General features: G+C 40.0%; 1 protein-coding gene and 1 non-coding gene across 4 annotated transcripts in view; both read left to right on the top strand.

The window, feature by feature from the left end:
• SLC30A4 (solute carrier family 30 member 4) overlaps positions 1-18,987 on the top strand; it is a 45,866-nt gene that overhangs the window by 16,539 nt on the left and 10,340 nt on the right. For 2 of the 3 annotated variants that reach the window (XM_073995748.1, XM_045395394.2), the window contains exon 4: positions 18,073-18,226. In XM_073995748.1, coding sequence (XP_073851849.1) covers positions 18,073-18,226 — 154 coding nt within the window. Of the gene's footprint in view, positions 1-9,080; positions 9,248-18,072; positions 18,227-18,987 lie in introns of those variants that run through there. The other variant, XM_065547884.2, reaches the window with a different exon arrangement.
• Positions 17,262-17,365, top strand: LOC123575040 (small nucleolar RNA U13). The gene has a single exon (XR_006700209.2). It is a non-coding gene; the product is annotated as a small nucleolar RNA U13 (small nucleolar RNA).

The raw sequence follows: 18,987 nt of genomic DNA, 5'->3' as shown, positions 1-18,987 counted from the left end.
TGCTGGGATTACAAGCGTGAGCCACTGCGCCTGGCCTAGTGGTAGGATCTTGACTGTGCAACCTCCGCCTCCTGGGTTCGAGCAACTTGTGCCTCAGCCTCTCAAGTAGCTGGGACCACACCAGGCTAATATATATATGTATTTGTTTTAGTAGAGGTGGAGATTCACCATGTTGGCCAGGCTGGTCTCGAACTCCTGGCCTTAGGTGATCCACCCACCTCGGCCTGCCAAAGTATTGGCATTACAGGCGTGAGCCAATGCACCCAGCCATTCCCGAAATTTAAATTTATTTTATTTTTTTGAGACAGGGTCTCACTCTGTCACCCAGGCTGTAGTGCAGTGGCACCATCATAGCTTACTGCAACCTCAAACTCCTGGGCTCAAGGGATCCTCCCACCTCAGCTTATCCTAAGTAGTTGGGACTATAGGCACACGCCACTGGGCCCTGCTATCTTATTTTATTTTATTTTATTTACTTATTTATTTTTATTTTTATTTTTTGGTAAAGACAGAGCTTCACTTTTTTGCCCAGGTTGGTTTCGAACTCCTGGGCTCAAGTGTTTCTCCTGCCTTGGCCTTCCAGAGTGCTGAGATAACAGGCATGAGCCACTGTGCCTGGCCAAAATTTTTATTTTTAACAGAAGGCCTAGGCTGGGTGCAGTGTCTCACACTTGTAATCCTAGCACTTTGGGAGGCTGAGGTGGGAGGACTGCATGAAGCCAGGACTTCAAGACCAGCCTAGGCAACCAAGTGAGAGCCCATCTCTACAAAAATTTTAAAAATTAGCTAGGTATGGTGGTATGTTTCTGTAGTCCCAGCTGAAGCAAGAGGATTGCTTGAGCCCAGTAGTTTGAGGCTGCAGCGAGCTGTGGTTCTACCACTGTACTCAGGCCTGAGGGACAGAGCAAGACTCCACCTCTAAAAAAAAAAAAGGCCTCACTCCTGTAATCCTAGCACTTTGGGAAGCCAAAGCAGAAGGATCGCTTGAGGCCAGAAGTTTGAGACCAGCCAGGGCAACATGGTGAAACCCCGTCTCTACCAAAAATACAAAAATTAGCTGAGTGTGGTAGTAGCACACCCTGTAGCCCCAGGTACTCGGGAGGCTGAGGTGGGAGGATAATTTGAGCCCAGGAAGTGGAGGTTGCAGTGAGCCGAGATCACATCATTGCACTCCAGTCTCGGTGACAGCCAGATCCCATCACCAAAAAAAAAAAAAACACTAGAAAATATAGTCAAGAAAGTCTTCCAGACTACAGAACAAGAAGATGTGATAGGAACAGGAGGAAAAAGTTAAAAACTATAAAAGAACAATCTAGGAAATCCAAAGCCTTATTTATTTATTTATTTGTTTATTTATTGAGACAGAGTCTCGCTCTGTCCCCCAGGCTGGAGTGAAAAAGTTAAAAACTATAAAAGAACAATCTAGGAAATCCAAAGCCTTATTTATTTATGTATTTATTTATTGAGACAGAGTCTCGCTCTGTCCCCCAGGCTGGAGTGCAGTGACGCCATCTCGGCTCACTGCAACCTCCGCCTCCTGAGTTCAGGCGATTCTCCTGCCTCAGCCTCCTGAGTAGCTGGGACTACAGGCACACGCCACCACAGCCAGCCAATTTTTGTATTTTTAGTAGAGACAGGGCTTCACATTGTTGGTCAGAGTGGTCTGGATCTCCTGACTTTGTGATCCACCCACCTCGGCCTCCCAGAGTGCTGGGAATATAGGCATGAGCCACTGCCCCCAGCCAAGTCTTACTATTAAGAACCTCAGAAAAATATAACTTAAAAAATAAAAAGAAGTAGCCACTTCATGCATATGGTATTTCTTTTTGAGGTGTTGAACATGTTCTGGAATTAGTAGTGATGATGGCTGCATAACCTTGTACATGTACTGAAAACCACTGAATTGTACATTTTAAAATGGTGAATTTTGTTACATGAATTTTATCTCAATTTTTTAAAGTCATCTAAAAAAATGAAAGGGAGGGAATTGTTAAAGATATAGATAGATGGGTATTTCCAGAGCTAAGGAGGCACTCAAGCTTCACACTGAAACTTTTGGGATCTTCTTTTCTCTGTTTTGTATTCTAAAATACTATGAGGGGATATCTAGACCTTATTTCACTTATTCTGCTCTATGAAGTAATGGTAGAGATTTGGGAGAAAAAACTTAGTTTGCTTGAGGAAGATTCAAAGATACATAGAATTTGATTAATAAAGCTGTAAACCAAAGCAGTTGGTGTCCCTGAGTTCCACAGTACCATTGCTTCAGAGTAATCTCTTGAAGTTCTGTGGAGAGAGATATATTTACATTTGGACACACTTAAGTAGGGTAGCTTATGTGATCTTTAATTCCAGACTTGGAGATTCAAGTCCTGAAGAACTTTACAGAGGGAATCCCTACAAGAAACTTGGTTTTTACCATTGTTGTTGATTTTGTTTTGATGACATGGCAGCGTGGGACAGGGATGGGTTTTCTCTCTGTTGACTTATTTTGTAAATATGCAAAACATGTTGCAAAAGTCAAATTTTATTTTATTAATTAATTTATTTATTTGAGAGTGGGTCTCACTCTGTTGCCCAGACTGGAGTGCAGTGGAGTGATCTCAGCCCCCTGCAGCCTTGATCTCCTAGGCTCAAGCAATCCTCCCACCTCAGCCTCTCGAGTAGCTGGGACTGGGACCACAGGCGTGCACCACCATGCCTGGCTAACTTTTGTATTTTTTGTAGAGACGAGGTTTTGCCATGTTTCCTAGGCTGGTTTCAAACTCCTGGGCTCAAGTGATCCACCCACCTTGGCCTCCCAAAGTGCTGGAATTACAGGGATAAGCCATCGTGCCTGGCCAAAAATTATTTTTTAAAAGAAAACACAGAGAAGTCTTGCTTTCATTCCCCTCCACTCCATCCCCCCATCCCATTCCATAGGAGTAGACCCTTTTAATTGGTTTCTGGCCTATCCTTCCAGCACTTCCTTTTGAAAACATAAGGAAATACATATATATGTTCATATCCTGCTTCTTACCACCCTTTTTTATGCAATAAGTAGTATACTGTATACCCAACTCTAGACCTGGAGGCAGTGATTCTATATAGAGTTCCACCTCCAGGAGATCACTTTATAACAGTACATAGAAGCTTCTGGTTTGAAAATGTCAGAGCTTAAAGAAGGAGAACAACCACTTAACTCTTCAGAAAGAAGTAATATTCCCTTGCTCCTTTTGAATAAAAATTGAACACAGGATATTGTCTTGGCATTCTGCATGAGGAAGCAGAAAATTAGATTTCCTGGAAATTTCTTCTACACTGAAGAATGAAATTTTATACGCTATCTGACAATAGTAAATATCAAACCATAGCTTAGCTGTAATTGCCATTTTAGTTGTTATATGGATGTGTTTTCTACTTTATTTATTTATTTATTTTTTTTTGAGACAGAGTCTCGCTCTGCCGCCCAGGCTGGAGTGCAGTGGCCGGATCTCAGCTCACTGCAAGCTCCGCCTCCCGGGTTTACGCCATTCTCCTGCCTCAGCCTCCCGAGTAGCTGGGACTACAGGTGCCCGCCACCTTGCCTGGCTAGTTTTTTGTATTTTTTAGTAGAGATGGGGTTTCACCATGTTAGCCAGGATGGTCTCGATCTCCTGACCTCGTGATCCGCCCATCTCGGCCTCCTAAAGTGCTGGGATTACAGGCTTGAGCCACCGCACCCAGCCTCTGTAGGCTTTAGATTGGTTTATATTTATGTATGGACTATTGATTGTAGACTTTTTTTTTTCCTTTTTTTTTTTGAGATGGAGTTTTGCTCTTGTCACGCAGGCTGGAATGTAATGACGTGATCTCAGCTCACCGCAACCTCTACCTCCCGGGTTCAAGCGATTCTCCTGCCTCAGCCTCCCAAGTAGCTGGGATTACAGGCGTGTGCCACCATGCCCAGCTGAGTTTTGTATTTTTAATAGAGATGGGGTTTCACCATGTTGGCCAGGCTAGTCTTGAACTCTTGACCTCAGGTGATCCGCCCGCCGCAGCCTCCCAAAGTGCTGGGATTATAGTCATGAGCCACCGCGCCTGGCTGATTATAGACTTTTGATTGGTATTGACAAGGACCCATGAGAAACAACAAAGAGAAGTCGCCGAGAGAACAGACCCTGAGACTAATAGTTTGGCTCAAGCCCTGGCCCCCTAACTTCCTACCAGTTTGACCTTGGGCAAGTTACCTGACATCTTTGTGCCTCCATTTTCTATTTGTAAAAGGAAGCTAATAATAGTGCCTACCTCAAAATAGAGTTATTACAATTATTAAATGAGTTAATATTTGTAAAGTAATTAGAAAAATGCCTGACACTTCAAAAGCAGCCTTCATTTATTCTTTGGAAATAATTTTCAATGAATTCAAGGTTTATATGTAGCTTTTAGGCATATATACATAAATGTCACTGTAAACTGTAGGATATCCGATCTGTAAAATTTTTTGGTTAAATTTCATCATAATATGGTAACAAATCACATTTATTGCTTTTAGGTGTTAGTGATAAAACAGTTTGTCAGTTTTAGTCCCTTACGAAATACGATGAGCCCAGTGGGAGAAAGCCGGAGAGATTCTTGTCAGTCTCTACTTTCACCTTTTGTTTCTTTTGAGTTACTAAATGTTTTTGACACTGACTTTTGCCTACGAATAGTTTTGAAGTACCAATAAAAATGGGTTCTCACCCAAGTGAGAATAGTTTTGCTAAAAAGGTAGAAATAAAAGAAATTGAAGGGGCAATTCTACTTGATGGTAAAACAGTGATGTTGTTATGTGCTATTCACCTTTTAGTTTTCTCCTCTTCCCATTAGTTCTTTCTGTATAGTTTAAACTGAATCTGGAATTTTCTTAATAGAGAATTAGCTTTACATGATCAAGTACTGTCCATTTAGTTACTCTGGAGACTATGACTTCCCCTCTCAGCTCCTCCAAATGATCTGGAGTGAAGAAGGAATCATTTTTGTTTCTTCTGTAACCCAAAGATGAGCTATTTTTTCTTATTTTTAAATTTTTATTTATTTTTATTTTATTTTATTTTAACTTTTTGGAGATTGAGTTTTGCTCTTGTTGCCCAGGCTGGAGTGCAATGGCACAATCTCGGCTCACTGCAACCTCTGCCTCCTGGGTTCAAGCAATTCTCCTGCCTCAGCCTCCCAAGTAGCTGGGATTATAGGCATGCACCACCACGCCTGGCTAATTTTGTCTTTTTAGTAGAGATGGGATTTCTCCATGTTGGTCAGGCTGGTCTTGAACTCCTAACCTCAGGTAATCTGCCCACCTCGGCCTCCCACCTCCCAAAGTGCTGAGATCACAGGCGTGAGCCACCATGCACGGCCTGGTTTTTTTTTTTGTTTTTTTGTTTTGAGTTCACGACCTGTTTGTTTGTTTGTTTGTTTGAGATGGAGTCTTGCTCTGTCACCCAGGCTGGAGTGCAGTGGCTCGATCTTGGCTCACTGCAACCTGTGCCTCCCAGATTGAAGCGATTCTCCTGCCTTAGCCTCTCGAGTAGCTGGGACTGCAGGCGCCCACCACCACGCCCAACTAGTTTTTGTATTTTTAGTAGAGACAGGGTTTCACCATATTGGCCATGCTGGTCTCAAACTCCTGACCTTGTGATCCGCCCGCCTCGGCCTCCCAAAGTGCTGGGATTATAGGCGTGAGCCACCGTGCCCGGTGAGTCCATGACATTCTAAAAGGATTAGCTTTTATTGAATAAAATACAAAATGAGGAAATGAAACTTAATTTCGGGTCTTCTTTTGTCCTGTTGATCTAGGGTAAATAGTTTTACTGTGCCTTTGCTTCTCCTTGTGTAATAAAGAGTTTTTAATATTTATTTCTAATATTGTTAATGTCAAATTACAGCTGATACATGTATCTAATTTGGATTATCTAGTAGTATTCAATAAAAGTATATTATACATGTGAAGGTGTATAGAAACTGATAGTAGACAAACAGGCAGATGTATTTCTGAAATTTTTGTGTAAATTATCTTTAGATGAATGGAGTCTTTTTTTTTTTTTTTTTTTTTTTTTTTTTTTTGAGACAGGGGCTTGTTCTGTTTTCCAGGCTGGAATGCAGTGGCACCATCATAGCTCACTGCACCCTTGAACTCCTGAGCTCTAGAAATCTTACCCTCATAGCCTCCAGAGTAGCTAGGACTGCATGCACATACCACCATACCCAGCTAATTTTTTAATTTTTTGTACAGACATGGTCTTGCTTTGTGGCCCAGGCCGGTCCTGAACTCCTAGCTTCAAGTTATCCTTCCACCTCAGTCTCCCAAAGTGCTGGGATTACAACCATAAGCCATTGCACCAGGCCTGATGAATGGAACCTTTTAAAGTCACTAATAGTCCAGGCATTGTGGCTCATATCTCTAATCCCAGCACTTTGGGAGGCCAAGACAGGAGGATCACTTGAGCCTAGGAGTTGGAGACCAGCCTGGGCAACATAGTGAGACCCCAAAAGAAAATTTAGCAGATGTGGTGGCACACGCCTGTGGTCCCAGCTACTTGAGAGGCTAAGATAGGAAGATTGCTTGGGCCCAGGAGGTTGAGGCTGCAGTGAGCCATGTTTAGGCCACTGCACTCTAGCCTGGGTGACAGAGCAAGACCCTGTCTCAAAAAAACAAAAAAATATAGGCTGGGCGTGGTGGCTTATGCCTGTAATCCTAGCACTTTGGGAGGCCGAGGCGAGCAAATCACCTGGGCTTGGAGTTGGAGACCAGCCTGACCAACATGGAGAAACCCCATCTCAACTAAAAATACATGTGGCACATGCTTATAATCCCAGCTACTCAGGAGACTGAGGCGGGAGAATCGCTTGAGCCTGGAAGGTGGAGGTTGCAGTGAGCCGAGATTGTGCTATTGTACTCTAGCCTGGGCAACAAGAGCGAAACTCCATCTCAAAAAAAAAGAAAAGTAAAAAGTCACTAATGTAAAAATATGTAATGAAGAATTGTTTTTAGAATGAAGTCACCCCTGTTTGATTTGTTTATAAGTTTGGATTTTTTTTTAAAAAAGGATTTGTGTCTGTGAATGACAGATATTAGTAGTATCATCCTCTAAGTTTATTTCATGTTCTCATAACAATTTATATGTGGTTAACAGCATTTATCACATCTTTTATAGCTTTTTTTTTTTTTTTTTGAGACAGAGTCTCGCTCTGTTGCCCAGGCTGGAGTGCGGTGACATGATCTGGGCTCACTGCACGCTCCACCTCCCAGGTTCACACCATTCTTTTGCCTCAGCCTCCCAAGTAGCTGGGACTACAGGCGCTCACCATCACGCCTGGCTAATTTTTATTTTTTTTGTATTTTTAGTAGAGACAAGATTTCACCGTGTTAGCCAGGATGGTCTCAATCTTCTGACCTCGTGATCCGCCTGCCTCGGCCTCCCAAAATGCTGGGATTACAGGCATGAGCCACACTGCACCCGGCCTTTATAGCTATTTTTGTGAAACTCTGTCTCCTAGACGATGAGTAAATCAGGACAGGAACAGGTAATATTAAACTCTCTGTGTCTGGCACTAATTGTTGGATAGGCGTGGTGGCTCGCTCCTATAATCACAGCATTTTGGGAGGCCATAGTAGGAAGTTTTCTTGAGCCCTTGAGTTTGAGACCAGCCTGGGCAATAAAGCGAGACCCCTATCTTTACAAAAACTTTTTAAAAAATTAGCCAGCCATGGTGGCACGCACCTATAGTCTCAGCTACTCAGGAGGCTGAGACAGGAGGATCACTTGAGCCCAGGAGGTCAGGGCAGTGAGCATGCCACTGCCCTCCAGCTTAGGGGACAGAGCAAGACTGTCTAAAACAAGACAAAAGCGTAAGTTTGCGTATTCGGGCTGAATAAATAAGGGCATGAAAGCTGTGAAACAGACAGTTTAGAACAATGCATAATCCTTAAATCATTTGTTTTGGGAGTAAATGAAACCAGTTGCCAAACTTGGAGTAGTGGTGTTTTTGTAATTTGGGGACTAAATATTTGGAACTTGAAAATATTTTTCTGTAATTCTAAAACTGTGGTCATGTTCACAGAATAGACTAAAAATACTCAAGCCGGCCGGTCCTGTTTGTTTGCTTTAGTACTTACCACTTAGAACTTCGTGGTTAAATAAATCATCTTTGGTTCAAATCTGAGATCCATCTATATGACCTTTTGGAGAGTAAGTTACTCTCTTGAACTAGAAGTTTCTTCTTCTGTAAACTAGGGGTGATAATATTTGTATTGCAGAATTGTGAAAAGTAAATAATGTGGTAAGGAAAATAAAGTACCTAACATGGTTCTGGCACAGAGTAAATTCCCAATAAAAGTTAACTTCAGCCTTCTGTTTTTCCTTACCTCTTCTTCCTGCCTGTATATCATCTTACCCAGATTTTTCGTATCTCTCAAGATGCACCATGGTCCAGAATGGCCTACTGTTATTCTCCCCCAATCAGAATTCTTATCTCAGCTAAATAGTAGGGAAAAAGATGATTCACTCTGATGATTAAATAACGGTTTTTAAAGACATGCTTTTTAAACTTGTAAGTCTTTGGTAATTTATTTGCAGTGTAACAGTTCATTTTAGCAAAAATCCGTCAAGGTGAGAGAAGGGCAGTCTTAGATTTGTGGGATACGGTGGCTATTCCAGGAGGCAGTTCTGTTGTGTTGCTACTTTTCCTTCATGTGAGACTACAGATTGTATAAAATCATTCAGGTTTTTATTTTTCATCTATTTTATTTCATTGTTTTATAATGAATTACAATCACAGCTTTGTGTAGGAAGATGGAGAGCAGGGTAGGAGCCATATGTGAGTTATTTTTACATGCCTGGATTTATTTGATTGTGGGCATGTAATCTTATTCTGGAAGCTAATATAATTTTGAATGTAATGAAACCACACTGCAGGAGAAATCCCACAAGTTCTCAGGAGGAATAGCATTCTCTTCCAGACAAAGAGGAGATGCCATTCTAAAGAGAACAGGCTCCACCCCCTTGCTTACTTTCTGCCTCTATCCTTCTATCCTTCTGTCCTTCTGGTGAAAGTAATTGACTATATTTATATGGTTTTTCTTCCAGATGGTGGGCTGAAGAGGTTGTGCGAATTAGATAAAGATAACAATCATGTGAAAGGACTGTAGCACGCAGAGTTGTTTGTATTTGAAATAAAAAGCAAGATTTGCACTATGGTGATAAAAATCTTCAGCCTGGGCCGGGCACAGTGGCTCACGCCTGTAATCCCAGCACTCTGAGAGGCCGAGGCGGGCAGATCATGAGGTCAGGAGATTGAGACCATCCTGGTTAACACGGTGAAACCCAGTCTCTACTAAAAATACAAAAAAATTAGCCAGGCATGATGGCACGCACCTGTAGTCCCAGCTACTCAAGAGGCTGAGGCAGGAGGAACGCTTGAACCCAGGAAGCGGAGGTTGCAGTGAGCTGAAGGTTGTACTCCAGTCTGAGTGACACAGTGAGACTACGTCTCAAAAAAAAAAAAACAAAAAAAAACAACCTAGGCTCATGGCTAAGCGACAGTATAGGATAGGTGTCTTTCCTAATGATGTGTAGTTTTACTGAGCAGAAACCCTGGCAGAGCTGGCTAGATGATGCATTGTCCTGGGTTAGGTACCTGGTTACAATGCTAATTCTGTGTAGTTGGGTTTTTTAATCCCCTCATGCTCTAGGGATAGAAAAGTATTCAGCTAAAAAGTCTTCCCACAAACACACAGCCAAAAAAAAAAAAAACCCATAATCTCCTAGTGATTGATTTTGACAAACTTCCTCCCACCACTGACAAAAGTTATGCCTATTAATTATTCACGTCTTAGTGAGAATTTAATCACATCAAATAAACATCTATAGGAAAAGAATAAATTCCTAGAATTTCCTAGGGATGGGAGTTTTTATTGAAACTGAAAGAAGGCATGAGTGAGGTAGTCCACGCTGGATAGCTAGACGTCACCTTGAGAGTAGAAGGCACCTTGGGTGTGGTGTAGGGGGAGCAATAAGGCAGGAGTAGGAGATTATTTATAATGGAAGGGGAGAAGATCGAAAGACAAACTTTGGAGTTTAGCTTGCCATTCTGGTGGTGACAGTGGGCCACTGGAAATCCTATATGATGTCTTTAGCCTGAGTTGAAATACAAATGCAGGTTGAGCATCCTTAATTCAAAATCTAAAATGCCCCTTTGAGCATCATAATGGTGCTCAAAAAGTTTCAAATTTTGGAGCATTTCGAGTTTTGAATTTTCTCATTAGGGGTGCACAAATGTGTACTAGTTTAGAAGTCCTAGGCAAATCCAATATAGCCCACTCTTTTTCCTTCTGTTTCCTTCCTATCCTCTATTGGAAGAAGGTAGAAAAGAAAAATAGCGCAGAAGGAAGTAGAAGAGAGAATATAGCTCCACTCTCCTTCCCTATTCATTTTTATAGACCTCTGAATGTTTGCTATATATAGTTTTTTTCAGCAATGGAAAGACAAGTGTTATATAGTTTAAGTGAAACTGACTGAGTTTTGTTAAGTGAACGGTACTCCTTACTGGCATCATAGCGTTAGCAAAGTTAACAGTTATGGTAGGTCAGTACATTTATATAACACCCCTGAAAATAAATATGCTTGGGTTGTGTGTGGTTTACCTAGTTGAAGCAAATTGTTATAGTGCCTCATAGTTACTTGTTGAATGAATGAATAATAGTATAGGTGGGGAAATAGGTAGTACGTATGTATACAAGCATAAAAATAATAACAAATTGTAATAAATGCTAGGAAGAGAAAGAATAAGGTACTTGATGGAAAATAACAGGATGACAGAGAAGGACTCCAGTGTTTTTCATGTGAACCTTGCAAACTCCTAGTTTTGGCAATGTATTGATGTTTTAAAATATACAGTAAACAATTTTCATATTTTATGGCACTATTAAAACTTGATAATCATCTATGTGTTCTCCTATTTAACTTTTTCTTTTACAATTTATTAGCCATTCAAACTGTTTATTCTCTATATATGAAATTCAGGGTGTGTTTTAGTTTTTATTAGATCATTGACTATAAACATTTGTTTATATTTCAGCTGAATGAAAAGACCCGTGATCTTGTAGCAAATACACATAATCACTCATCTTACTGCCTCCTTTCATGCTCCAGTTCAGCCAAGTAGAGTGATTTAATTATATATATGTGTAGACTTAGTTGGCAAAATATATTTTAAAACTATATTAGGCCGGGTGTGGTGGCTCACGCTTGTAATCCCAGCACTTTGGGAGGCCGATATGGGTGGATCACCTGAGGTCAGGAATTCGAAACTACCCTGGCCAACATGGTGAAACCCCGTCTCTACTAAAAATACCAAAAAATATTAGCCAAGCATGGTGACATGTGCCTGTAATTCCAGCTAATCGGGATGCTGAGGCAAGGGAATTGCTTGAACCTGGGAGGCAGAGGTTGCAGTGAACCGAGATTGCATCACTGCACTTCAGCCTGGGTGACAGAGAGAAGCAAAGCAAAACAAAACAAAACGAAACTATACTAATGGGTTTTGTAGTATTTTCATAAAAATCTTTTTTTTTCTGAGACAGGGTCTTTCTCTGTTGCTTAGGCTGAAGTGCAGTGGCATGATCAAGGCTCACTACAGCCTTGACCTCCTGTGCTCAAGCTATCCTTCCACCTCAGCCTCCCGAGTAGTTAGAACTGTAGGCATGTGCTACCACACCTGACTTTTTTTTTATTTTTATTTTTATTTTTTCAGAGATAGGATTTCACCATGTTTCCCAGACTGGTCTCAAACTCTTGAGCTCAAGCAATCTGCCCTCCTCAGCCTCCCAAAGTGCAGGGATTATAGGCATGAGCTACCACACCCGGCCATTTTTCAAGACTTTTAAATGCTAAATTTCTGTTTTGATTGAAATATGACCATTCAAGTTCACCTAAAGTGGCTGAGGTGAGAGGATTGCTTGAGGCAAGGAGTTTAAGACCAACCTGGCCAACATAGTGATACCCGGCCTCTATTTAAAAAAACGAATTTACCTGAAGTTAATGGGGTGGTAGCTTTCACAGAAATCCAGAATTTTAATTGTGAAAGTTCCTGCGTCTCTTTTAAGAAAATGAAGTAGTCATCCGATATGTACTCCTTTTGTCTTGGAAAACTTTATTGTAAGTTATGTGACCGAAGACCAACCCAGAGCAAGAAGGAGAAAATTGGATATATATAATTATATTATTATATATATATAAAATAATATAATTTGGTTGTTGATTGAAAGCTTCCCTCTCTCTTAAATAGGGGAGTGGGAGGGAGCAGAATCTTGCCTATTTTTATCTGCATTCCATCATGTTAAGAATATCATGAAGGAAAAATTTTTAAACCCTAAGTTAGTCCTATTTATGGTATTTCACCAAAGCTTAATGTATTCAAATGAAAGAGTTTTTTGTATTATCAGAATAAATGATTATATTTCTGCTCTTAGAATTTTTAGATAGTATTGTCTGTGCTTTATACTTCCAATTATAAGTCTCAGCCCTAAAAATCTACTTAAAAGTTTACTTTCTTTTTTTCCCTTTTGCATTTATTACTACTGTATCCCAGAAGATATTTTGGCAGGTGATTAGAATAAAAGATAACAGACGAGTGTCTTTGCTTTTCACCAAGGGAACGATATTCCTTATTAATGAGGCATATTCTTTATTAATGACTAGAAAAGGAATATCATTGATAGCAGTATCTTAATATGCTATTTTGGGAGTTTCTAGAAATCAGCTGAATTCCTTTACTGTTAACTGTAGGCAGGTATTAGAATCTCTTATCCTGCTCATGTGGGTGAAAACTGTGGCATAGAGGACTGACTTTTCAGCCGCAGGCTGCCAGAATATAGTGGGCCTTGTAAGGGTGGGAGTCCTGCCAGGGAGCTCTGTTCATGCTTTTTGTTTGACTTTCATTTCACTTTATCTTGAATGTAGGTTTGCCTTATCTGAGAATTCACAAAAAGGTGATTTTTAAGTGGTTTAGTAAAATCACTGGAGTGTGGGGTTTGCCAGATTTAGCATACTCACAGCATGCCTAATATATCTGAAATATTGAATAGGACATATTTACACTAAAAAATTATTTGTTGTCTGAAATACAAATTTAACTGGGCATCCAATATTATATCTGACAGACCTACTAGGGTAACTATAATTTATCATCCAAACCAGAACAGTTTTGAGAGTGAAACGGGGCACTATTCATAATTATGCCAGAACAGCAAACATAAACTGGGACTATCCCAGAAAAATTGGAAAGTATAGACAACCTAATTTATATAAGGGGTTTTGAAGTAATTTTTAATTATGGGTTTTAAATTTTCATAACCAAGCACATCTCTATGTCATTAACTTGTGTGGCTGTGAATCTTTGTAAATGTAAAGTGTATTGCTTTGTAATTTTTTTTTTTTTTTTTTTTTTTGAGAGACAGGGGTCTCACTCTCAACCTGGCTAGAGTGTAGTGGCACTATCATAGCTCACTGTAGCCTCAAACTCCAAGTGATCCTCCTGCCTCAACCTCCCAGGTAGCTGGGACAACAGGCATACACCACCACACTTGGCCAATTTTGGGTGGAGAGACAGGATCTCACTATGTTGCTCAGGCTGGTCTTGAACTCCTGACCTCAAGTTATCCTGCCCCCTCAGCTTCCCAAGTAGCAGGGATTACAGGTGTGAGCCACCACATGCTTTATAATTTTTGTATTAAAATTTTGATTAGGGCACCTTAAAAACTATGGTGAGCTAACTGCTGGCTTCAGCCTTGATACTTGGTTGAAGTTCTCCTGGTGGTAGGAGGCTACCACAAGCACACGAGATTCTACAGTTTCAAATTTTTAAAATTATTTCTTCTTTACAGTTTTATTTCGTTTTTGTTTTTTTTGTTTTTTGTTTTTTTTTTTGAGACGGAGTCTCACTCTGTCACCCAGGCTGGAGTGCAGTGGTGCAATCTCAGCTCACTGCAACCTCCACCTCCCAGGTTTAAGCAATTCTTGTGCCTCAGCCTCCTGAGTAGCTGGGATTACAGGTGGCTGCCACCACACCCAGCTAATTTTTGTACTTTTAGTAGAGATGGGGTTTTGCCATGTTGGCCAGGCTGGTCTTGAACTCCTGACCTCAGGTGATCTGCCCACCTCGGCCTCCCAAAGTGCTGGGATTGCAGGCATGAGCCACTGCCACCAACCTCTTTACAGTATTTTTATATGTGTACTTTACCATCAGCAGTTATAACTTTGACAAGAAATCCCATGTATTTTCTTTTTTTTATTTGGCTTACGCCTTCTCTTTCAACTTACTACTTTTTGTTTTTTGGGGGATTAAGTAATAACCTATTATTCATATTTAGCTTCATTTTCTTAATTGTATAGCCTTTTATCATCTTCCCTTGCTTAACCCTTGACTAATTTCATTCTACAAAATCATCTATAAATATTTGAATACCTGCTATATGTGAACTACTCTCCTAAGTACTACAGTAAATATGACATGGAATAAGACTTGGACCATATCCTCAAAAAGCGTATAGTCTGTACTTAATATAGAGGTCTCTCCATAACTTTGTATATTTCATTTGATCTTTTCTCTTTCAGCTTATATCTCTCTTTTTTTTTTTTTTTTTTTTTTTTTTGAGACGGAGTCTCGCTCTGTCGCCCAGGCTGGAGTGCAGTGGCGCGATCTCAGCTCACTGCAAGCTCCGCCTCCCAGGTTTACGCCATTCTCCTGCCTCAGCCTCCGGAGTAGCTGGGACTACAGGCGCCCGCCACCTCACCCAGCTAGTTTTTTGTATTTTTTAGTAGAGACGGGGTTTCACCGTGTTAACCAGGATGGTCTCGATCTCCTGACCTCGTGATCCGCCCGTCTTGGCCTCCCAAAGTGCTGGGATTACAGGCTTGAGCCACCGCGCCCGGCCCAGCTTACATCTCTTTTAAAAGTATATTAATATATCTCTTTCAAAGTATGATTATCTGTATGTTAGTAATAGGTGTTCCATGGTTTTTGAATAGAAATGGTATGTTTTTGTTTTATTCTAATATCTGTTCTGTTGATGCACAGGTTTTTATAGGAGTGTTTCTTTGTTTTTGTTTTTGAGACAGAGTCTCGCTCTGTCGGGGAGGCTGGGGTGCAGTGGCATGATCTTGGCTCACTGCAGTCTCTGCCCTCCCGGGTTCAAGTGATTCTCCTGCCTCAGCCTCCTGAGTAGCTGGGGCTACAGGAGCCTGCCACCACACCTGGCTAATTTTTGTATTTTTAGTAGAGATGGCGTTTCACCATATTGGCTAGGCTGGTCTCGAACTCTTGACCTTGTGATGCACCCGCCTCGGCCTCCCAAAGTGCTGGGATTACAGGCGTGAGCCACCGTGCCTGGCAGTTTTTATAGGAGTTTTAGCTACATTAGGTGTCTTCAGGAAATAGCCTATAATTGCTAGATAATTGTTTTGTGTTATAATTTATAAGTTGGAATGAAAATGTGTCAAAGTCCAATATACTTAAACAACTTTTGAGCAATGATTTGTCCTACGTAACAGTTTTCCAGATTATTTTACCTATTAACACTTACAGGATTAGCGTCAGGTTTCTCTAAAGGAAAAATATTCCTTAAATTATTTTCTTGCTTTTATTGTTTGAGGGTTAATGCTTGTTTCACATAATAATGTTAATTTTCACCCAGGCTGGAGTGCAGTGGCATGATCTCGGCTCACTACAATCTCCGCCTCCTGAGTTCAAGCGATTCTCCTGCCTCAGCCTCCCAAGTAGTTGGGACTACAGGCACCCACCACCAGGCCCAGCTGATTTTTGTATTTTTAGTAGAGACAGGCTTTTGCCATGTTGATCAGACTGGTCTTGAAATCCTGACCTCAGATGATCTGCCCGCCTTGGCCTCCCAAAGTGCTGGGATTACAGGCATGAGCCACCGCATCTGGCCTTATTGTTTTTAAACGTACTTCACGTTGCTCTTTTTGTTGTTTTGAAAATATATAAAATTATTTTGCTTTATATTTACATAGTAGAAAATTCAAGTGGTACAAAAGCATATATAGGGCAAGGTCATCCCTGTCTCCCAGCCACCAGTTCTCCTCACCCGAGATAACCAGTTTTTTATGAGTATTTTGTATAATCCTTCTGGAGATTGCATTTACAGGTGATTATTCATATATTCTCTTTTTTCTTTTTCTTTTTTTTTTTTTACACAAATGGTAATATATCATACACAGTTGTGTACTTTGCTTTTTTTCACATAATACTATGTCTTGGGCATTATTCCTTACCAGAATAAGCTTTTTTCTTCTTTATACATGCATAGTATTCCATGTTACAGGGTCCCTACTAATCACTTTTTTGGTTGTTTCCAGTAATTTGCTATTATATACAGCATTTAATTAATAGCCTTCATGAAGGCATGAATATTTGCATGCCTTAAAAAATTTTTTTTAGTTTAAAGGTAATATGTGTTTATGGTAAAAACTTAAAACACTTCAAATATTACCAAAAATAATACAGTGAAAAATAAATCCCCTAAAGTTCTAGTACCACTTCTCAAATGTAATACTTTCTTGTGATTATCAATTTGATATTTTTCTTTTTTTCCTTTTTAGAAAAATAAATGGTTGTGTGGTATCCCCACTATATATATATATAAATCATAACTTATGAAGTTCCTCTTTGGTGGACATTTAGGATGTCTCCAGATTTTTTTTTTTTTTTTTTTTGGATACTACAGACAATGCTACAGTGAAAGCCTTGTAGGTATTTTTGCACACGTGGAGGTGTTTCTATCAGGTAGAGTCCTAAAAGTACAGTTGTTAGATCAAGGAATGTATACATTTTAAGTTTTGATTAGTTTTACCAATTGGCTCTCCAAAAAGGTAATACTATTTGATACTTCCACCAGTAGATCCTTGCTAACTCTGGCTATTATCAAACTTGATTTTTTAAAAAAAAGTTTGCCAGTTTTGTAGGAGGAAATAAATCTTATTCCTATTTGAATTTCATTTATTATGACTGATTTTGAGAATTTGGCCATTTCTGTTTACTATGAATTTTCTTATTGATTTTTTTTTTTTTTTTTTGAGACAGGGTCTCACTCTGGAGACCAGGCTGGAGTCCAGTAGCACATGGTTCACTGCAGCCTGGACCTCCTGGGTTTAAACAATCCTCCCACCTCAGCCTCCCGAGTAGCTGGGACCATAGGCACTCACCACCATGTCCAGCTAATTAAAAAAATTTTTTTTAGAGATAGAGTCTTGATCCTCTTGTAGTTCATGAGCTTGGTAATTAAGTGTTCGCATACATCTGTGACATGTGCCACCCTGGAACCTTGTTATAATGTTGGCACATTACCCATTTGACATGAAGGGAAGGGAAGAACAAAGAGAGATGGAGTCTCACTATGTTGCCTAGGCTGATGTCAAACTCATGGGCTCAAGGGATCCTTCCATCTCAGCCTCCCAAAGTGTTAGGGGATTACAGGCATGAGCCACCACACCTAGCCTGTTACTGACTTTTGAGTGTACTTTTTTATATCAAGAAATTAGTCATGATCACATATGTTACAAATATTTTTTCTCATTTTGTCATTTTTTACCTTGTGCATGGTCTGTAAATATGCATAATTTGACCCTGGAGAGAGATGAGTGGAGGGTAGGGAGAGGTAAGGGTAAATTAGTGGAGGATCCAGATCAGTCAAGCTGCTAAACATTTTTTTTTTTCTGTAAGTGCTAAACACATTTTAAGTAAGAAAAATGATTAGCCAGGTGTGGTGGCTTGTGCCTACAGTAGTACCAGCTACTTGGAGGCTGAGATGGGAAGATCACTTGAGCCTGGGAGATCAAGGCTGCAGTGAACCATGATCATGATCAGGTCACTGCACTCCAGTCTGGGTGACAGAGTGAGACCCTGTCTCAAAAAAATAAAAAAGAAAATTGACGTGACAGAAACGATATAGTGCTTTTATCTCCTTAGAGGAAAGAATATAAAAAAGACTGTATAATATTTAGTTGGTATGAAGTGTAATAACCATGGTGAAAATGTATTTGTTATATGTATTTTTCCCTCTAGAGGTTTTGTCAGCTATGATTAGTGTGCTGTTGGTGTATATACTTATGGGATTCCTCTTATATGAAGCTGTGCAAAGAACTATCCATATGAACTATGAAATAAATGGAGATATAATGCTCATCACCGCAGCTGTTGGAGTTGCAGTTAATGTAATGTAAGCTGTATTTTTTCACATTAATATTTTCAAGTACTGAGAACTCAGAGACTATTGCATATGCATTCAGTAATATTCAGTGATATTTTGATATTTTAAAAATTATATAGCTCATTAATTTTTCTGATAAATGAAACACTATGGACATTATAAATTCCTCATTAGTTTGCCCAGGTATATTGGAAATTGAGTCAAAATTATGAATTTAGGTAGGACAAAGTTTTTTGTTTTTAACTTTTAGAATACTTTTGTGTTAACTAGATTTTTTTTCTTAAGCTATCAATTTTTTTCCCTTAAAACTTTTTAGGGGAGAAACTTTTTAAAGTTTTAAGTTAGGCCACATACAGTGGTTCACACCTATAATCCCAACACTTTGGGAGGCCAAGGCGGGCAGATCACTTGGGCTCAGGAGTTCAAGACAGCCTGGCTAACATAGTGAGACCTCATCTCTACTAAAAATAAAAATTAGCCTGGCACAGTGGCTCGTGCCTGTGGTCCCAGCTACTTGGGAGGCTGAAGTGGGAAGGTCACTTGAGCACAGGATATCAAGGCTGCATTGAGCTCTGATTGGGCCACTGCACTCCAGCCTGGGCAATAGAGCAAGACCCTGTCTCAAAAACAAACAAAAAATAATAAAGTTGAAGTTACAGATTTAATCATTTAGACTAGGGTCAGCAATTTTTTTCTGTAAAAGGCTAGATAGTAAATATTTTAAGCTTTGAGATGTATATATTCTCTTTCAAAGCTACTTAACACTATTG

Source organism: Macaca fascicularis, chromosome 7, assembly GCF_037993035.2.
Source record: "Macaca fascicularis isolate 582-1 chromosome 7, T2T-MFA8v1.1".
NCBI classification, from domain to species: Eukaryota; Metazoa; Chordata; class Mammalia; order Primates; family Cercopithecidae; genus Macaca; species Macaca fascicularis.
Note: the sequence above shows the minus strand (reverse complement) of the source record. Positions and strands in the feature narration are given on the sequence as shown.